This window comes from Electrophorus electricus, chromosome 11 (genome assembly GCF_041902795.1).
Source record: "Electrophorus electricus isolate QZ-2024a chromosome 11, ASM4190279v1, whole genome shotgun sequence".
Lineage (NCBI taxonomy): Eukaryota > Metazoa > Chordata > Actinopteri > Gymnotiformes > Gymnotidae > Electrophorus > Electrophorus electricus.
Window position 1 is genome coordinate 28,064,397 of NC_137507.1, and position 20,370 is coordinate 28,084,766.

The window sequence follows — 20,370 nt, forward strand, 5'->3', positions numbered from 1 at the left end:
AGAAAATAATCAGTAGAGTTTATTACTATGCCATTTGTTATATATGGATGACTGAAAAGTTTTTAAAAATACTGCACTATTTGTAGATTGCTGTCACGGAACGCTCGCCTCCCGCGAATCACGTGGTTTGGCCAGCCACGTGTAGTGGGAGGATCTGTTTATGGCCACACCTGCACACCTGAACCTGGTGTGTAGCGTGTTGGTCATTGTGGATGTAATGTTCTCTTTATCCGTGTTTAATGTTAACTGTTTCTTGTTTATATTAATCGTGTGTGATGCTTGTGAGTGCGTCCTGCGTCTGTGCGTCCTGCCCCTCACCCTGCGGCACTCGGGCCACCTCGCGTTACAATTGCACGGTAACTTACATTCAAGTCTTGAAAAGACGTTTGTCGTGGACTCACTTGACGCCTCTGGTGGAGTTTTACGCAGAGGTATTTTGTAAATCTAGGCAGAGAAATGGTGGCAGTGGGCAGTGACCGCCAGCCCCATCTGCTGGAAAAACAAGCACGCCAGACGTCAGCCCGTCTGCCCTGCTAGCAGAACTTTCTTAGGACTTTCTGCGTGTTTTCAGTTCACAATGAAAAACGGGAACATTTCTGGAGATAGCTCCAGCCAGGGACAGGCAACCAAAAATGAGAACTGTCCCAAGAAATATGTGCTCTGAAGTATGGTGAACAGATGTAATACATTCCACAAAGGGCCTGATGTGCACGCATGCACACACACACACACACACACACACACACACAAACACACACACACACACACAAACACACACACGCACACGCACACACACACACACACGCACAGAGTTGGGAAATACACCGGTGCCCTCTACTGGAATAAAAGCTGAGTCAGTTGAACCATTCATAACATGGAGATCTTACAGTGGCGCTGAAGTAACTAATTTAATAAAGCTGCTTTCTACTTTTATAATTAATTGATAAAGAGATGTGGAAGTACAACTTCCTTCCTAATAATATTTATTATAGATCCATGCAGAATATACAGCATTCATCCGCACATGATGTATGACGTACCCTAAAGAATGAAAATATTATTAAGAAATATAAGTATGATTATAATTATTACTACTGTAAGGCTTGGATTGTAACTTTTTTATATTATCCTCTAAGATGACATCCAGACAAAGGATCTCATACATATGGAAGTCCTAAAGTGCCATGGGTGTGCATTGTTTTTTACTCCGTTTTACCGTGATTATTATTTCATTATCATGGCATATAAAACAATGTTTTCTCATGCTCACAGAGTCATTTTATTGAGGTGTCGAGAAAACAAAACTTCATTTTCTCTAATTAACTACATAATGTGATATAATCTGATATACATCAATAAAGAGTCCTAAGAAAATACTGTAAAGTGCAATTTGATCCTTTTTTTAAAATTTACCTATTTTATGTAACGCATACTTTTATGAACAACTATTCTACTCCAAGAAGATAGGGGGCATTGTTTATTCATTTTTATTGTTTGCCAACGTCCAAGCAATAATTTACTTGAGAACGCACACACAGAGAGACCAAGGCCAGGAAAATTGTGAAGGACCCCACCCATCCCAACAATAGACTCTTCTCTCTGTTGAGGTCAGGGAGGCGCTTTCTCTCCCTGAAGACCAAGACAGAGAGGCTGAAGAGGAGCTTCTTCCCACAGGCCATTCGGGCCCTGAATCAGGGAAACTGATAAACTGTGGGGACCACCACCACCATGTAACACAACTGTATATCTGTACATCTGTATATATAGATTTATACTCAATTACCTTGTTACACAACAACTGTGGATATGTTATTATACAAAATGGATCTGTACATTCTGTAGATTGTGTACATATATACCCAACCATATACATTGTACATTGTGTATATAATCATAATATACATATATTGTACATACATTGTTAATATATTTTGTACATACATAGAGTATATATATTTATCTTACATATATATATTTTTCTCTATGCACCCCTGTTTCCTTTCCTCAGTTTGGACAGAGCACTCTCCACCATTTCACTACGAGTTATACTGTGTATGACTATGTATGTGACGAATAAACCAAACTTGAACTTGAACTTGAACTTGAATTTCGGCATGGCGACAGTTAGTAGAGTTTTTGTTTTGGCTCTCATCTGTTTTCGACATTTTTACACTGGATCCAGAATTAAACGCCATCGGACAAATATCTCATTCCTGTTATAAGCCAGTAAAGGATATAAGACCTCTGTTTATAAGGTAAGAACAACAAACATCAATGTTGTCATGTTGTTATCGCCATCCCATCCTGGCTGCACCCAAAGTCCATTTTAAAATACTCTCTCTCTTTTTTGTTAATTTGCTGCAATGAAACTCTTTGGTGATTTCATTAAGTTCGGATACACTTCAAAAGGAAAGGCGCGTGGCCGGCAGCCTACCCGGCTCCTGTTTGGGAGGAGATCCCTTACGCACGCGAGCAGGGCAATCCAGACGAAACCTGCAACAACTATGAAGCCAAAGCTCAAATAAGCTCGGAGTCTCCCTGATACTGAAATTAATACACTGGTTTTCTATTACCTCTTCAATAATGCGTCCCCTACAAAAATAAATAAATAAATAAAAACAACAACTAATTTTTAAAATGATACTTAAATGCTTTATATGTATTCCCACTTACAATATTATAGTGTCTAATATTTATTAATGTAATTACAGTTAATCTTAAAGCGTAATTACAATTAAGCTTAATGCTTAGTTTGCTTAATTAATGATATGAAATTAATATGTTTATTACATTAAATGATATTAAGTGTGTAATTAAAGTATTAATGTGCACTCTTAGCCAGTTAAACAGGAAGGTCAGGACATACTGTGACATCAGCCCTGGCTGCACCCACGTGTTTGTGTGCAGGATGTGAGCCGTTTAACCAGTGCGGGACTTGCTCCTTCTTCAGGTGGTGTTCCAACGTGGAAAACTACACCGCGTGGAAAGTGGGGGATTATGGGAAGGTTTCCGGACGAGTCCGCACGAAAGCTGAGATCTACAAAAACGGGCCAATCAGGCAAGGCTTCGACCTCAGAAGCACATATGATATGGAGATCTGTGCCGCAGTGTTCAGTGAGCACTGACAAATCCGCCTCTTCACACTCCCTGTGAGCTACATGCACAAGCACTCCCGCCCTTATTCTCAGTGGAGCCCAAATCTCAATGAAACGCCTGTTGATTGTGAAATAAATGTCAACGTGATGGATGAGTTAGAGTGAATTACAGTGAAAAACATTTCTTTAGGTTTTTACCGCTAAACTTTTGACCTGAATCACTGTGCTTCTGAACTTCTGAACTGTTGATGGTCATCACTCACCATTCTGACATCCTGGGTCAGTGGTTGTGGTGTTATGGTGACCAGAGGCCTGGAGGCGTGTTTGCTGAGCCTCATTACCTCCCCGTCATGAACCACATCATATCCGGGGCTGGCTGGGGCGGCTGAGGACAGCATCGAGTACTGTATAGTCCGCAACTCCTGGGGAGAGTTTTGGGCAGGTCTGCAATGCCACGGTCTTCCTTGGGGAGAGTTTTGGGCAGGTCTGCAATGCCACGGTCTTCCTTGGGGAGAGTTTTGGGCAGGTCTGCAATGCCGCGGTCTTCCTTGGGGAGAGATTTGGGCAGGTCTGCAATACCGCGGTCTTCCTTGGGGAGAGATTTGGGCAGGTCTGCAATACCGCGGTCTTCCTTGGGGAGAGTTTTGGGTAGGTCTGCAATGCCGCGGTCTTCCTTCGGGAGAGTTTTGGGCAGGTCTGCAATGCCATGGTCTTCCTTGGGGAGAGTCTTGGGCAGGTTTGCAATGCTGTGGATCCTAGGGCAGTGAAAGGAGAATTTATAAATTCACATGAATTATATTATAAATTAACATGAATTCTTCATACACACACACACACACACACACAGTGGGGCATGTGGAGGATGAGCCTTTTTTACTTCCAGTTCTCTAATAAGTCATTTAGTAGGCAGTAGTTCAAGTTTAAGTTTGTTTTTTTTGTCACATACATAGTCATACACAGTATAACTCACAGTGAAATGGTGGAGAGTGCTCTGTCCAGACTGAGGAAACAGAAAACGGGTGCATAGAGGAATATATATTCTCTCTCTCTCTCTCTCTCTCTCTCTCTCTCTCTCTCTCTCTCTCTCTCTATATATATATATATATATATATATATATATATAGTATTTATAGAAAAAAAAATATTTAGCACATAAATAAACACAATTACAATACAAAATGAATACAAATAAAACAATAAAATGAAAAGTAAGATTGTTGTGCTTTCCAAACATTGATATGTTGTGAAATATCTAGAGAAACGCAGATTGGTTTTCAGTGTCATTAAAGATCCACCATCAATCTTGAAATGCAGTCACACCCAAACCCAGTGAAACCCCCTAAAGGTATCCAGGTGCAGTATTAACAGACTGGGCAGAGGAGGGAAACACCCTTGACACACCTTAGACATGGAACTAAAAGTAGCCAAAAAAAAACTTATTCTGGAAGAATTTTCAACTGGGATAGCTTTTATGAGCACCTCCCTGCCCTGATAAATAACATTTTTCATAATATTCTTTTGAACATGACTGACATTTAACTTCATCTAGTCTTAACCGGGGCCCCAGTAGGTATTGGCCATGTTTTTGCATCTCTGAACATGTCTTACTACAAGGTTTGGTAATACTGGGTGTCATTTTCGTTTTGTCCACAGGGTGAGGTAGGTTGGGCCTGAATTGTCACCAGCTCGTATAAGGGAGGTAAAGGGGAGCAGCATAACCTTGCCATGAAGGAGGACTACACGTATGGAGACCCCGTAGTGGCTTAAAGGAAGCGCACTCGTTGATTGCCAGCTCTGTCCATATGATCATAGTTGTCCTTACTAACCAACTTATGGATGTTTTCTGTTATGTTTTCTTTTGTTTAGAATTTAAAAAGCTACAATTCCACTCTCTGGATGTGGCAACTGATTACTATGGTATGACTAGGTTAGATCCATTTGACAGCTCAGGGGATGAAATACAGACAAGACAGCAAGTGTCGGACTCTGTAAGGAATGAGAAGATTCTGACCAACACGTAAAACTCTTATCATGTGTCATTTATTTCCTAATGGTTTAGCATCAGTGTTTGCTTTTAATGGAAAGAAAGTAAATGATATCTTTATTTTTTTGGCTTATTTTTAACAGCTGTTTTTTTTCACACTGAGTACGCTGTTTTACAGACTGCTACATTCAGGTTCAACAAATCTTTAAATATATTTGTTTTGATTGTTGTCTACGTGTATGTAAGCAGCGTAGCCACTAGACACATGCTTCCTATTAAAACATAAAACATAATTATTTTAGCGAATGTTTTGGAGCGTCTGCCACCACAGCGCATCCATCATAACGCTTGGTGCAGAGAGGCGCAGACTCACTTGGTGCTCTCGCACGACCTTAGCAACAGGACTGGGGGGGTCGTATTGGGTACCTCCTACCGATGCAATTCGTCTCATTACGCGTCAGTCAAGCGAGGAAAAAAAAGAAAAACGACAGAAAGGTTCCCTCCGGCTGCGGAAAACAAGGGCATTGGCTTGGCGCTTATCCGCCTGTGTGCACTGCAAAGCGGGGATGCTGACGAGAGACTCACCACGGGCGCTCTGTGGATGCCAGAGGACCAACGATAGCATCCATCTTCGGTTTCGTTTGATTAGTTGAATCCGGAATCCTGCGCAGAAACTATGCCAGTCGTTCCTCTTCTGTTTCTCATATTCCGGTTAAATTACAATATCCGGTGGTACGCAACGAATTAGAAAGATTGTTTTTTAAAAAAAAAACCCAATTGAATGCCACTGCATCTCTGCAGATCAAGAAGACCCCAGGGACCCCCCACTTTAAGCCACAGCATCCCAGGTAAGACACCCTAATGCCGCACATTATTCATTATAATAAAGAAAACGCAGAGCGCGTTACTGGGCTGTAGGCGCGCATCGCTGCGGGTCAGCGCTGCCAGCAGAGCAATGCCGTCTCGTTTGCGAAATGTTGCGCAGCAAGCGATCAGTAGCAATGACATGTGTGCTGTACCCACATATGCGAACTGCCATCATAGACTACTGCTAGACACAGACTGTGTCGCCTAAATGTCTTTTTCTGATGCATTAGAGTCATTGACGTGCACTTGTTTACCGAAACTTATTAGGGAAAACGCTGTCTCGGCGATAAATATGGTCAGCTGAACAACAGTAATGAAGCGAAACAGTTGTGCATCCGTTGTGGTGTAGAACTGTGATATATTAGTCTACAGCACAACTCTGGTCCAGTCCAGGACTGAATCCGCCAGGCCGGACCGTATGCCTCTTCTGCATTGCAGATTGAAGGATTACACGTCAGTATCTGCTAATCCACGTAATATCTACCCTCGCACATCACGAGGAACTGTTAGCCCGAATAAATGTTAACCAGAGACATCAAATAAAAGAATGATATTGATAACACTAAAGCCAGTTTATGGTGGTAACCTGTGGTTTATTTTGCTTAATGCTTAGGGCAAGTTAAAGAAATGATGGAGATTGTCAGTATTTATAGTATTCATTTTTAAAGACTTCACGCTGTACTATTCTTTATACCACATATATGTGTCTTGCTTTGAAATATATCAATTTATTTACCTATTATGAATGTTCCAAAGTTTACGGTACAAAGACAGTAGGACCCATCCAAAGTATATAATGCTACAAGCAAGGCCTTGGCTAAAGGATCGAATTATTGTCCCAGATAGAGCTGAGCTTGAAAATGTCCTGTATAATTCCAGGCCATCATATCTTTGTTTTTATGTGTCTCTAAAATGCGTCACAAGTTCACAGGTTTTGTGGAGTCAGGACTGACAGGTGTTTTTGCCTCGCCTCTCCTCAACCTTCTCTTGCTGTCTCTATCCCTCCCTCCCTCCCTCCCTCTCTCTCTCTCTCTCTCTCTCTCTCTCTCTCTCTCCCTCTCTGTCTCCACCTCTCTCCCTGATTCTGTCCTTCACTCTCACCACATCTATGCAACTCTCCTTCCAGTATCGATTTGTGTGGAACTCCAGTCTTTTAATGGGCTTCCCTGTGGAGAAGCGGTGAACTGTACCTGCTTCAGGCAGTCTCATTTACAAGGACCAGTTGCCCTTCACGCTCCTCAGGGATGTCACGTGTGCCACTGGGCTTGCTGGCATCCTCCACCCTACGGCTCGATGGTCCTTAACCTCTGTGCTCTATGGTGCAAACTGGCCCCATCACTCTGGTGACTTGCAGGCCAATTGTGGTACCACAACATTTGTGGCTCCTGATCAACAACATTGACCACACCCACTCTTGGCATTTGCCACGCCCCTTTGGCTGCATTTCCATGCCCACTGTTAGCATCTACCATACCAAACTACGGGAGGTGTGGCGGTGGCACTGTTTTGCGGCCCCTTATTGGTGCTTTACTGATATCATTTACTCCATCTGTGGCCATGATGAAACAAGGCCGTGACCCAGTGTTGCCATGGCGAAGCGTTGCTTTGGTGAGGCGTGGTTGTGTAAAGCTTGGCAGTTCTCTCTCTGCTCTTGGAGGGGGTGCTGGTGCAGACATCTAGAGTGAACCCTCAGGCTGCAGGAAATTAAGAAAATGCACAACAGTTTCTAGAGACAGACTGAGGGGACTAAACCGATGGCTTGGGGCAACATCAGCTTCACCATGAGATCATACTGAGGCTGTGAGCTAAAGTGCAGTAGGGTGAGTTCATCCTTATACTCCCTGCATCAGGATGCATTTCTGAAGTGACTACTCTCAGCAGCATGAACACACAGTCTGTAAATGTGAATTCCAAACACACTCACAGTGCAGCACCTGGGATCACGCCGCTCATGTCTCAATAAATGGGTCACGTGACAAAGGTTCTACACAACAATGTGAACTGCAATTAAACTGCCTTCTGTTGCAAGCAAGTGAAATGAACCCAAATTATAACATCAACTTCCCTGCTAAGAGACCCTCAAGCTTCCCGTAGACTGGTCACACATTCAGTCCCCTAGTTTCAAGGTGAAGCATTTTCATTTGGGCTCTGAAACCCTCGAGGGGGATCCTTCCCTGCACCAGAAGCCCAGTGACATTGTTAGTGCCACGGGATAGAAAACCAGGTATTTCTAAATCGAGGCATCGTCTCCGATTACTGCATCCGACTGTTGCGAGCACTTTCCTGTGTGCAGTGTCAGGCTTGTGCTGGTGTACCGTGGGTCCAGCAGACCTGGACAGGCGGTGAGCCTGAAGGGCGCAGTATTTAGCGGCGAGCTACTCCGGAAAAACGTCTCTCGAGGTTGCAGAATCCGCATGTGGTAACCTCCTGTAGAGTGCCGTTAAAGTACGGAGCTTCGGAGTGAACTCGGGAAAACCAGGCCAGAGGAGTGAGAGGGAGGGGGGAGGAGGGAGAGGAGGAGGAGGAGGAGGAAGAGGATGAAAAAGAGGGAGAAATTACAGGGTTGGAAAGCGAGATGCTGGTGTTATATCGTTTTTTTCTGAAGATGGCCAAATGGGGGATGGGGGAGAGAGTCACGGAGGAAGGGAGAGAGGGAGAGAGAGAGTAGGAGAGGAGAAAGAGAGCCAGGGAGAGAGAGAGAGAGAGAGAGAGAAGCCTTGGACAGCATGCGGTTCTTCTACGCACTGGTCTGCTGGAGAGCTGCAGCTTGACTGGATCTGCAGCTACGTCTGCCGCTCAGAGCGCCCCAGCTGGGCTGCGTTCGGTCCTGTGTTCCCGGGGGCCGGTCTCTGTGGTCTACTGGCACATGTGCGGCTACGGAGACTTGAGCCGTGCCTGTAGGCTACAGTGGATCCACGGCCACATGTAACGAGTGGACCTGATCCGGGCTGGGGAGGACCTGTCTTATTAAAGTATGACGTTTCCTACCCGTGAAACTCCAGCTAAACTGCAGCAAAAAGTTGCAAACGCAACTTCGCAACCATCCATATAAAAGTGACCCATAATGGAGATCTCAATATGAGAAATTACATTACAGCATCTAACCACTTCAGAGCTAAGAGACCGACACACAGAATTACGACTGTGACCACAGAATGATGGAAACACAGGAGACACAAGCGTACATCCAAAACATAGCCTGCTCAGCCGGCGTCCCACCTGACCTCTGTCTGGCCTTTTGTGTGTCTGCTTCTGGACGCTCCTGTCTAGGACAGTTCATACACAGCTTCGAGCGTTGGTGGGTTGCGACTGGAGAATGGCAGGCCGGCATACATTCGCTCTCTACAGAGACCCTATCCTGGCCCAGTACGGCGTTCCTTTTACCAGCTGGCGCTGGGGCAGTCATGTGCTATGGAAGCCTTTCTGTATTAATACATAAGGGAAGGCATGGTGGAAGATACCGGGCTATTTTTAAGATGAAGGTCTGGGTCATAATGGGACCCAGAGTGCCTTGCAACCACAGACACCACAGCGCTGAGCCAAGCCACCCACCAGCTGCTGTGACTCGGCCAGTGTGAAGGAGATCCGAGATCGTCCCTGTGGGTGAACGGCCGGTCTTCCCCCGCTCCTGGTTCTGGTGCTGGGTGTTTTAATAATGCCCAGGATAGAAATGACACCAAGGCAAGACTTGGCAGAAAGAATCCATCCCGAGTGCTTGCGCTCTGCCTGTCGTAAACCCGGGTTGAGAGTGCGGACCCGGAGCTCCCAGAAAGCCTTTCTGTTGTGCCTGTAAAAGTGTGTATGCCCGCAGGCTGCGAGCACGTCACCGGTCCCTCTCTGCCTCTTTTGTGTATCTCACTGTGCCTCCATTCCGTGCCTCTACAGCATGTCACAACAGCTCATGTTGCTAAGCAACAGCTCAATGCAAACACAACTACTATATTTGATACTATATTTGTCACCAAGCGTGTTTTTTGGATACACGATGAGACTCATTCTGAATTTAAAGGATTTATGGGGAATTTAAAGTTGATTTTGGCTTCAAGATCCCATTCCTGTATAACTCCATATTTTGGATTTGCTTATTACTGGATAATGCTAAACTTTGATAAAGCTAAAAAAATTTTTTTTTGGGGTCTGATTATTTAAGCTCCTGAGTATAGCTGTTTTCTGATCAGACTGACCATATCTGCTCCTTGTTTGTCCAGGCAAGCAGACGTCATGTTGACCAGCATCACTGAGGGCCTCCTGTGCTGTCTGACAGGTAAGAGCAGTAGTGCAGTCCTGCCTGTGGATTCGTCGGACTCCCGTCCTGCTGACGGCTTTGAGTTCGTGGAGGTGAAACCGGGACGGGTGCTACGTGTGCGCCACATCCTGCCCGAGCGTCCCGCCGCGTCCGAGCGTCCCGCAGAGCTGGGCGCCAGCGTCCACTGCAAGCGCAAGATCACAGTGTACCGCAATGGGCAGCTGGTGATTGAGAACCTGGGTGATGTCCTGCACTCGGAGATCCTGCAGTGTCCCGATGGCGACGTGGAGCCGTGCAGCACCGTGGAGGTGGAGCTGGCCGATTACTCCACCGCCCCGTCCTCCCCCGACCCCAAGCCCGTGCCTCCACACCCGTCCGCCGCGGACCAGCAGAGGCCCGCGCCCCCGCCCAGACGCCGCAGGCGGAAACCCAAGCGCACGGTGCTCATCGACTCTGAACGGCGCATCAGCAGCTGTAAGGGTATGCACCCCGACGTGGCCCTCTTCTTTATCCACGGCGTGGGCGGCTCGCTGGATATATGGGGTCGCCAGCTGGACTTCTTCTCCAGGCTGGGGTATGAGGTCATTGCCCCCGATCTAGCAGGCCACGGGGCCAGCACGGCGCCCCACATAGCCGCTGCGTACACCTTCTACGCTCTGGCCGAGGACCTGCGGGCCATATTCAAGAGATATGCTCGCAAGCGCAACATTCTGATTGGCCACTCGTATGGGTAAGCTTCTGTAGGTTCTATATATATAAGGTTTCCAGAATTACTGCAGTTCTGAAGGCCAAAAGAGAACCAGAAAGCTGATGAAGGGCCTCTATCTGGAACCTCCTGTATTTCTGGGCCTCTGGAAACCTTGTGCACTTTCTGGCTGTTTTGACAGTCTCTACATCTATATAACAGTTAGAATACGCTGTGCATTTAATGTAAAACATTTGCAGGTTACAATTGCTATCATCGATATTACAGTTCTTGCTTAGTCATGGAAGGAGTGCACACCCTCCATCCAAACCCAAACCCTAACCCAAACCCTAACCCAAACCCTAACCCAAACCCCAACCCAAACCCAAACCCAAACCCAAACCCAAACCCCAACCCCAACCCTAATCCTAACCAAACACAAACTCTAACCCAAACCCTAACCCAAACCCTAACCCTAATCCTAACCCTAACCCAAAGATGTGCACGGCTAGCCGGCCCTTCTGTGATGCTCTCAACATGCGCAGACACAGACAACCTCCTCCTTGTGGAGACGTTTCCTGATTGGTGCAGCCTGACTGTGTGTGATGTTTTAGTCGCCTACTACAGACCCCAGTACAGTCGCAGACCTTTTTTGATGAATGGTATGAGACTTCCACCGAGGAAACCCTGTCCCCCGTGCCGCAGGGTGTCCTTCTGCACGTTCCTGGCCCACGAGTACCCCGAGCAGGTGCACAAGGTGGTGATGATCAACGGCGGAGGTCCCACGGCGCTGGAGCCCAGCCTGTGCTCTGTCTTCCAGCTGCCCTCGTGCGTGCTGCACTGTCTGGGCCCCTGTCTCGCCTGGAGCTTCCTCAAGTATGAGCCCCTCCAACATAGCATGCGTGCTTACACACAGAGACTTCACTGCTCCGATCATAGATCCTTATCTGCCATTATCTAGCGCAGCTTAACACCTTGGTGCAGTACCACGTTCATTATTTGACATTATTCTCTTTTCTTCTACTTTCTCCCTCCCTCTCACTTTCACTGTCTGCCTCTCTCTCTCTCTCTCTCTCTCTCTCTCTCTCCCTCCCCATCGTCCTCTCGTTCTGCCACCGTTCTCTCTCTCCTCTCCACTTTCTCTGCCTCTCTCTCTCTCTCTTCGTCCCTCTCTCTCTCTCTCCATCTCTCTCTCTCCCTCCCCATCGTCCTCTCGTTCTGCCACCGTTCTTTCTCTCTCTCTCTCTCTCTCTCTCTCTCTCTCTCGCTCTCTCTCTCTCTCTCCATCCATCCCTCTCTCTCAGGGCCGGCTTTGCCAGACAGGGCGCTAAGGAGAAGCAGCTTCTGAAGGAGGGCAACGCCTTCAACGTGTCGCCGTTTGTCCTCCGTGCCATGATGAGCGGCCAGTACTGGCCCGAGGGCGACGAGGTGTACCACGCCGAGCTCACCGCACCCATCCTGCTGGTGCATGGCCTCCACGACAAGTTTGTGCCAATGGACGAAGACCAGCGCATGGCCGAGGTACGGCGCCCCCTACTGGCCACTTTGGGGCCATTTGAACAGTGACATGATCGTGAAGTGATAACAGGGGCAGATGATTCAGCCCTCGTTCCCCTAACTCCTCCACAGCCAGTACTGTCATGTAGAGACGTAACGTGGTGACAGCATACGCCACAGTAACGCATTTCTCTTCTGGCTTTGCCATTGTGTGGCAGTTAACCCTCCCGAGCTGACAGGACAGCTGCGAACAACCGCATCTCTGTGCTGAGATGAGAGTATCGTTCGTGAAGGGGCATTATGCACATCTCTGTAGAAGTGGCAGATGTGTACTAGTTGTAACAAAGGCGCTCTATTGCACTAAGAGGAGAGGAGGGTTAAGTATGACCAACATTAAACATGTCGACATTATCTAACAGATCGAATTAATTCCACACCTTGCTTTGACTGATCTCGAAGTTGTCCAAGGGAACAGCAGAGTGCTTGAATTACAGGGCGGAAAAGCAATTATTGAGCATTTATCTGGAGCAGATTCCATGTGAAACCTTAAAGCAAAACTGTGGTGAAAATCCTGAGACACACTGCAGAAATTATATTACTTGTCCTTTGGTGATGTGCAGAAAATGTCCCAAACCTTTCAAAAGATAAAAACAGTTCTTGGTAAATTCTGGATTTATTTACCGAAAAACAATCAGGGAATTGTGTTTTCATGTCATTTCTGTCAGATATGATGCATTCTATCTTTAAAGGCATTCCATACCGATGCCTTGCATTTCAGTGTTGCACTTTCAGCTCAAGAAATCTAAGTATGAGGTGCATTGCCTTCTTTGACCCCAGAGTCTTTGTTGTTTTGTGATGATATGAAAGGGAAATCCAATAATTCTGTGCCACTAATTATCCTATAATTGTAATTATCCTGCCAAAATAAAAACTTGTGGCTTGCTTTTCCTTTCACACTTTAAAGTTTAATTTTTTTAATTTAATCAAGTTTGGGTAAAAATTTAGTAAAAGTACCAAATTGAAAAAAGAAATAGCACCATGCCTTAAAATTTATGCATTGCAATAATTAAAAAAAAAAGTTTATGATTTACTTCCCCAAAAAGCAGGTTATTACCAAAGAGACCTGTGGCTACAGGCCATCTGCAGAAAGAAGAAAAACAGTAAACAGTGAGACTCAGCTAGTCAATAGCTAAACCCCTGACAAAACAAAGACACATTTTCATATCTTGTATATGTATTTTTTCATCATTATTTTGGTGAACTCGTTCCCATAGCAAAGGGTACGCCATTTTGGCACCTCTGGCAAACCCCTATGGTTAGAGAAATGGTTTAACTCCACATCAGGGAACTTATGAGACTCACTTGTCCAAACTGGATAACTGTAAAAATTATTCGGAATTGACGTCTGCGATTACCCGTTCTTAACATGTTGTGAACGTGTTGACCGCGTCTTGTTCGTATGTTGTCAACGCGTTGTTTGCGCATTATCAAGGCGTCAAAAATCTGTTTTTGAACTGCTTGGGTTTCCATATTCCTTTGACAGTGCCTTGCTGTTTTAGGCGTGTGTCTGTCTACAACATAGCATACCCATGAATGTTGCAGTCATAAAATTGTGACTTTCACATAAATTTCAAAATGAAGTCTGAATTAGACTGCTCTCATCAACCTTTTTCTAAAAGGCCTTTTAAAATTTCTGTGAACTATGGCAGTAAATGTTTATAGTTTAATTGTTTATTTACAATGGCATCCAATGACATGCATTCCTGCCCAAAGTTGCTATAAATGTGGAGCTCAAACTCTGCAGATTATCTGCACCATGCACTGGAGAAAGAAGAGGACTCTGCTCTCAGTGATCTGGAAACGTTCCTGTGCTGACTGTACTTTAACTCACTAGGAACGTTCTTACATGCTGTGTGTTTTTCTCTTTTGTCTCTGTCTTCCTTCACATTCGGATCGTACAGTATGGGGAACCCACACAAACCTTTTTAGTTTTTCCTCCATGCTGTGCAGACGGAACTATGTAGACACTACAGACCTTGTGCACGGACATTGGAATGTTGCTTTTGCCTGATTGGTCAGTGAGTCAGGTTAGCGCCGCCCGCGGTCCCACAATCCCTCATGCATTTTCCCATACTGCCCATTGAAAATGAATCGTGGCGAGCCTTCGGGTGACGGATTTGCGTGCAGTGGGCACACATCAACATGTCGTGAACAATGCGTCGCTCATCTTAACAGGTCAGCGTTTTCGCACAGACTGCGTGAACAACCCAGCAGAGGGTCCGAGATGCTTCTCTGAAGCGGAGTGGTACTTACAAAACAGAGGTAGAGGTCCACCAGTTCATCTTGCTATCTTTGTACTTCTGTAGACAGGTAGCAGGGATAATTAGCTACCTGTCAACCAGAAATGTGGCTAAATCAGTTTTGAAACTTTTCAGGCCCCATAGCTCTTTCCAACTCTGAAAAGCTACTTGTTTTATCATGGCTTCGGTCAAATTGTTTCTTTTTTTCATTAATTTTTCCTCTTCTGTTTGCTTGTCTTGTTGATGGCAAGGGATTGATGGGTATTTTTTTCAGTGGTGATGGCTGCATCAGTCACACTGTCATGCTGGGCAGCTCATTACTTTGCTGCAACGCTGTATAAATTCCCACCCAGTCACTGCTCCCACTATGCAGGAATCCTGCTATGGAATTGATCCACTTTTTGTTTTCGTTTGTATTTTGTCGGATATGCCGCCTATTGCTCTGGAAATGCGCATCTGGCTTGACATCTGGTTCATGGATGACTTCACCACCTGAAGCTCAACCGGTCCTCACCATGACATCACTGTTTCCTTCGAGAACTCCCTGGTCAGCCTTGGAATAACTTTTGACGTCCAGTTCTCGCCCTGGACTGTTTCAACCCTGACCCAGTACTGCGGGTTTCTTCTTTCCAACTCGTGAGCCTTTCTCTCTTGGGAAGCTACACAGGGGCTTGTTTGGTCTCTTGTCTTCTGAAGGCTCACTGCTCCATAGAGACTCTCCTCTGTACGGGTTACGAGATGGTGGAATGAACTTCCTCTGACTGTCTGAAGTCTGTTTAAATTATTCTGATTTTACTGAACTCTCTTAAAACTTACTGTTATCTCGTATGGAACTTCTGACACACTCGATTTGTAATTTGTAGCCTATCATGCAAGATTTGATTTTCTTTTCTTTGTTATCAATTTCATTTAAATTACGGCATTGAAATACCATGATAATGATGAAAATGAAATGAGACAAAATGCTTTAATTTTCTTTTTAAAGTTACAGATGCCTCATGTCTGTAAATGTAACTGCAGCTGTAGGTATCATTTCTATTGACTTTTTTTTTTTTTTTTTTGCACAATATTTTTCTGGAAAAACAAAAATGGGCAAAATGGCAAAAAAGGGTTTACATTTACATTTTTTTGTTTTGTTTTAATTTGGCTTCAGTATCCTTTTTGGAGGGTTTCCCTCCCGCAGGTGGTAACAGAGATACATTGACATGTAATCACTGTCCAATCACAGCCCTCTGCTGAAATCAGGGGTGTGGTTGTAATTGATTTTGGAGGTAGAAGTTGCCCAAGAAGATGTACTGCATTGTCTTTAAAAACACTGACCCAAGATCAGTTTAGTTAGCATGTTCAAGACAAGCTGGCTGGCAGATGTGCTAAAAGGGACGCTAACTGTCATCATGTAGCTAAGTGGCTTAGCAGCAAAGCAAAATTCTTTTCTTTTTTTTTTTAGTAAGAAAATCAATCAATGAAAGAGCAATGTAAGGAAAGTGTTGCTGTTTGCCATGTTTTGCAAATCACTATTCAAAAGTAATATAATCAATACTGAGCTCTTAAAGGAACAGGACATGGGGATTCATGTTTTGCGTTCCTTTGCAAAACATTTGTGAACCAACCTTGTAAGGTAGAAGCATGTTGCGATACAACCGAATCCGCCTCTTTCCTGAAATAAAACTATTATTGCTGTGGTTTTTACAGTGTTTTAAAAGGAATTGTTTTCCTGAAATAAAACTATTAGAGCTGTGATGTTTACAGTGTTTTAACAGGAATTGTTTTCCTGAAATAAAACTATTAGAGCCGTGATGTTTACAGTGTTTTAACAGGAATTGTTTTCCTGAAATAAAACTATTAGAGCCGTGATGTTTACAGTGTTTTAACAGGAATTCTGTTTGTTTCCAGATTCTCCTTTTTGCCTTCCTGAAGGTAATTGAAGAGGGCAGTCACATGGTCATGATGGAATGCCCTGAAACGGTGAACACACTCCTGCACGAGTTCTTCCTCTGGGAACCAGACATCTCCGGCACGGTCTCCAAGGCGACCGTCGATCGGCCCGCCGTGACTACGGAGGGCACAGCTGAAGAAGCCGTTGGGACAGCCAAAGCCAGCAAATCCCTGAACAAATAAGCAAGGAGGATGGACATTTCTGTTGGGTAAATCACTCGGAAGGCTGTTGACAGGCAGGCTGTGTGAGACGGAGCGGTCGTCCTGACTGAGAGCTGGAGTTTGGAGGTGTCACATGTGCTGCACCAAGTCAGCCAGAAAGGTCCTGAAGGCGAGAACCTGTCCAGACTGGCCAGAGGTTTAAATAAAGGAAAGGAACGCTTAAACCCGATTTCAGACCAGAAATGACGGTTTATTCCATCCCTGTGGCATATCTCTCTGTTACCTTCAGACAATTATCTTTCCTTATTGTGGTGTGTAAACAAAAAGACCAGAGGTGTCCGTCAGCGGACGAAACCGTGACTGGTTTGAGGTCCAGGCCGACCTGGGCCGGACTGCGGGGGAGGCTGTTCCCCGTGCTCGACGGCGTGCTTGTGAGTGTGAGGTTTGTTCTGCTGTGATGCAAACACACGTTGGTGTGGGTAGAGGCAGGTGCAAGCCACAGCTAGTGTGTCGTCTACTTATACAGGCCTTTGTTGAACGCTGTTATCTGTTCAGAACTAACTATTCCTATTAATCATGCTGAAGGGGGGAAAAAAAAAAAAATCCAGTGATACTGTCTTCCCATGTAACACGCCCGCAGAGCCAGTAGGGACTCCGAAAGGAAAAAGAGCACTTCCAGCAAACATATTCATTTTAAATGAATAACCATCCTCCTCGAATACCCGAGGCTTAAGAATACGACGTTTGATATAAGAATGTCAGGATAAATATATAACAATAGATATATACTACAACAACATATATTTTTCATTGAATAAATCTTATGTTTTCTTTAAACAGAAGCTATGTGACTGTGTGTGAAACGAGCAGTATATTTCGTGCCACTGGACGCGCTCTCCCGTCGCCTAGCAACCAGGAATTAGGAGACAGGGGCAGGCGCTCTGCTGAGGGGAGGAAGAGGGGAGGAAGAGGGGAGGTTAAGATACTGTTGCTACGGTGACGCTGATACGGCTTTGGTGCTGACATAAAACAGGAAATAAGCTAGCACTGTACCGGACTGTTACGCATAACCCGCAGATATCAGTATACTCACAAATGTCTTCTGAAATGGGAATATTGTTTAAAGGCATATTGTAAACAGCATCCCCGACAGCAAACGCCTAACATCCATTACGACAGTCAGACGCGACGCTCCGTCTGCATAATTACGCCTCGCTGCGGTGCGTGGCTTCGGGAAAGCAATACGGAAACCGCGCGGCTGACAGAGGGCACCGAGCAAGCCTCCTCCGAGGCGCGGGTTGCCGTGACGACGCCGCGGAAGGGTATAATGTGCGCGCGGCAGGAAAGACCGGAGGCCCGGCGTTAACGGCTCTTTTCCGGAGGAGCGCGGGCGCGCCGCACGCGCGTCCGTCTCACGCAGCCGCGGCACTGCAGTGCAGCGCGAGAGAGCGCCGCATTAGTCGGCCCGGGCTGATCCGCAGGAACGCCTTCGCCCGCTCTGGACAGGATTACCTGCGGTGTAGAGTTAAGAAGGCTGGAGTTACTGAAGGAAGCGGCGCCCGGCTGCTTTTGGCATGGCACACTGTCTCGCAGAAGCTGCGGTAGATATGAACATGCAGTGTCAGTGTTTACGTAAAGCTGTTACATATTTACCTCGGTGGATTGTGTTCCGTGTGTCAGCATTTTTCCCAGTAAGCTTCAAGCACTGTAAACAGCTGTCGTATCGGTCAGAACTGAGCATGAAATAATTCTTATAAAGTGCTTTTTTTTTTTTTTTTTTTTCATCCAAATCGTACATTTGGAGGAGGAGAGCAGATGAATCCATCATTTCTAATAACATGGTCCATAACAGCGTATTTGTCTATTGCACAGAGACATGGCTTCTGTGAGGCTTTCTCATGTCTCTCTCTTGGCCCAGTGCTGTGGAGATACTTTCCAAATCACATCCAAGCGTGGCCCGTCTGACCTTACAACTGTCCAGGCTGGCCCTCGCTCTCTACGAGACACCGCCACAGCCATCGGGCTGCGTTAAGGAGCCGTTTTCACGCGCTCACATTAGCAGCAACTTCAGAACCAACCAAAAATGCAATTTTAAACGCAACCCTACTTTCTGCTACGCTCTCAACCATTACATTTTATAAACACCTCCAAACATTAGAATGATAGTTCCTCTCTTACACAGATTATTTATTAGGTGCCATCCTGCAAAAAGAAAGACGTTATTCACACAATAATGCTCTGAAGACTGAGGATTGATTCTGTTTAGGTGCTTCTGTGCAAATAAGGCATGTGCGAATAGGACTTCCTAAAAGCGGGAACTAATAGCAATGCCATTAACACTACTGACTGATACCCACTGCCAATATAAATATGCACCTTTCCAATTCACCATTGTCGCGACAATGAAATGACAAGGAGTCCCAAGTTTAGTGTTTAAGTGTAACTGTGAGCCTTTGGATAAAGCGAAAATACCACTGACACATATAAAGGCCTTCTTTACTAAACTAAGGAGAAAAAGCTGTTATCCACTTCACTGAGCTACAGTGGGAGAAGCAGGATTGGATGTGGCAGTATTTAATCATAGAAGAGAACGGTTGTTTATATAATGGACGAGAAGGCCTGAGATTTGAAAGGACTATGACCTGTAAAGAGGGTGCTAAACGGATCTGAGGTGGTTCTTCTTTCTTAAAGGTGACGTAAACGTTAACTGGCAGGGAGAAGGAACGGAGTTTGGGACTGAACCCCAAAACGACTCTCCTTAGCCTTGGGACATGTACACAGCGTCGGTGTTTCGGTGTACTACCTTTTGTGGTTCAATCTACCCCAGAATCTATGTTGCATAATCTATATATACATATATATATATATATATATATATATATATATATATATATATATATATATATATATATATATATATATATATATATATATATATATCACACTGCCTGGAAATGTGTGGATATAATAAAAGTCATAAAAGACATAATAAAAGTCACCATAAAAACCGGCTGTTTAACCATTTGTGGGTTTTGTGGGTTTCTGTAGTTAAATAATAAGCATTTTATTTTTTGAATTTTTTCATTCTGTGTCTTGAATGTACCCATAAAATTAATTGCGCTATTCTGGCATCTGTGTGGATTTAACATGGTCTAATAGCATAAACGAGTGGTATTGGAATCTGGACCTCAATCCCCAATCTGTTCCTGGATTTTGCAATCTCTTGTAGTTGATTAAATAATACCATTTTGCCCTCACACCTGGCACCTGGTTGAAGGGAACGTGGAATACCTGTAGGACCTGCACCTTGAGGTCTGTGGTGTGAACATCTCTGGCATAAACTGACATATAAGCACAACACCATCTGCATTAACTGGCAGATACTGAGAAATTGCAGCTTTGGCACATGACCACAGGGGGGCACTGTTGATGGCGAAAGCCAGTACTGTTGCACTCTACTCAGCAGAATCTTGTGCCATAAACCAAACGTCTTTCAATGACTACCACTTTAATGCATTCAACCGTGTTTTGTTTTTGTTTTTTGTTTGTTTTTTTACTTTTGTTTGGAGTTTACTTAATGAAAAGCCAACACAAGACCT

The 20,370-nt window shown here is 45.0% G+C and overlaps 2 protein-coding genes across 2 annotated transcripts; one reads left to right on the forward strand and one right to left on the reverse strand.

Annotated features, from left to right (window-relative positions):
• Positions 1–1,468: 1,468 nt before the first annotated feature.
• Positions 1,469–5,783, reverse strand: LOC145659900 (uncharacterized). The gene is made up of 2 exons (XM_081723352.1): positions 5,665–5,783; positions 1,469–3,850 (listed from the first exon to the last, which is right to left on the reverse strand). Exons 1-2 carry the CDS (start codon positions 5,706–5,708, stop codon positions 3,433–3,435), a joined length of 462 nt encoding a protein of 153 aa, XP_081579478.1. The 5' UTR covers positions 5,709–5,783; the 3' UTR covers positions 1,469–3,432.
• On the forward strand, positions 5,458–17,622 carry abhd8a (abhydrolase domain containing 8a). Its single transcript, XM_027017416.3, has 5 exons — positions 5,458–5,927; positions 10,155–10,922; positions 11,583–11,753; positions 12,182–12,398; positions 16,568–17,622. The coding sequence occupies exons 2-5, from the start codon at positions 10,168–10,170 to the stop codon at positions 16,790–16,792; spliced, it is 1,368 nt and encodes a 455-aa protein (XP_026873217.2). The 5' UTR covers positions 5,458–5,927; positions 10,155–10,167; the 3' UTR covers positions 16,793–17,622.
• The last annotated feature ends 2,748 nt before the right edge of the window (positions 17,623–20,370 follow it).

Coding starts and splice junctions, on each gene's coding strand:
- LOC145659900 (XM_081723352.1), bottom strand. CDS start 5,708: ATGGATGCTATCGTTGGTCCTCTGGCATCCACAGAGCGCCCGTG. Junction 3,851..5,664: donor GCATCCACAGAGCGCCCGTG/GTGAGTCTCTCG, acceptor TCACTGCCCTAG/GATCCACAGCATTGCAAACC.
- abhd8a (XM_027017416.3), top strand. CDS start 10,168: ATGTTGACCAGCATCACTGAGGGCCTCCTGTGCTGTCTGACAGGTAAG. Junction 10,923..11,582: donor CTGATTGGCCACTCGTATGG/GTAAGCTTCTGT, acceptor CCCGTGCCGCAG/GGTGTCCTTCTGCACGTTCC. Junction 12,399..16,567: donor AAGACCAGCGCATGGCCGAG/GTACGGCGCCCC, acceptor GTTTGTTTCCAG/ATTCTCCTTTTTGCCTTCCT.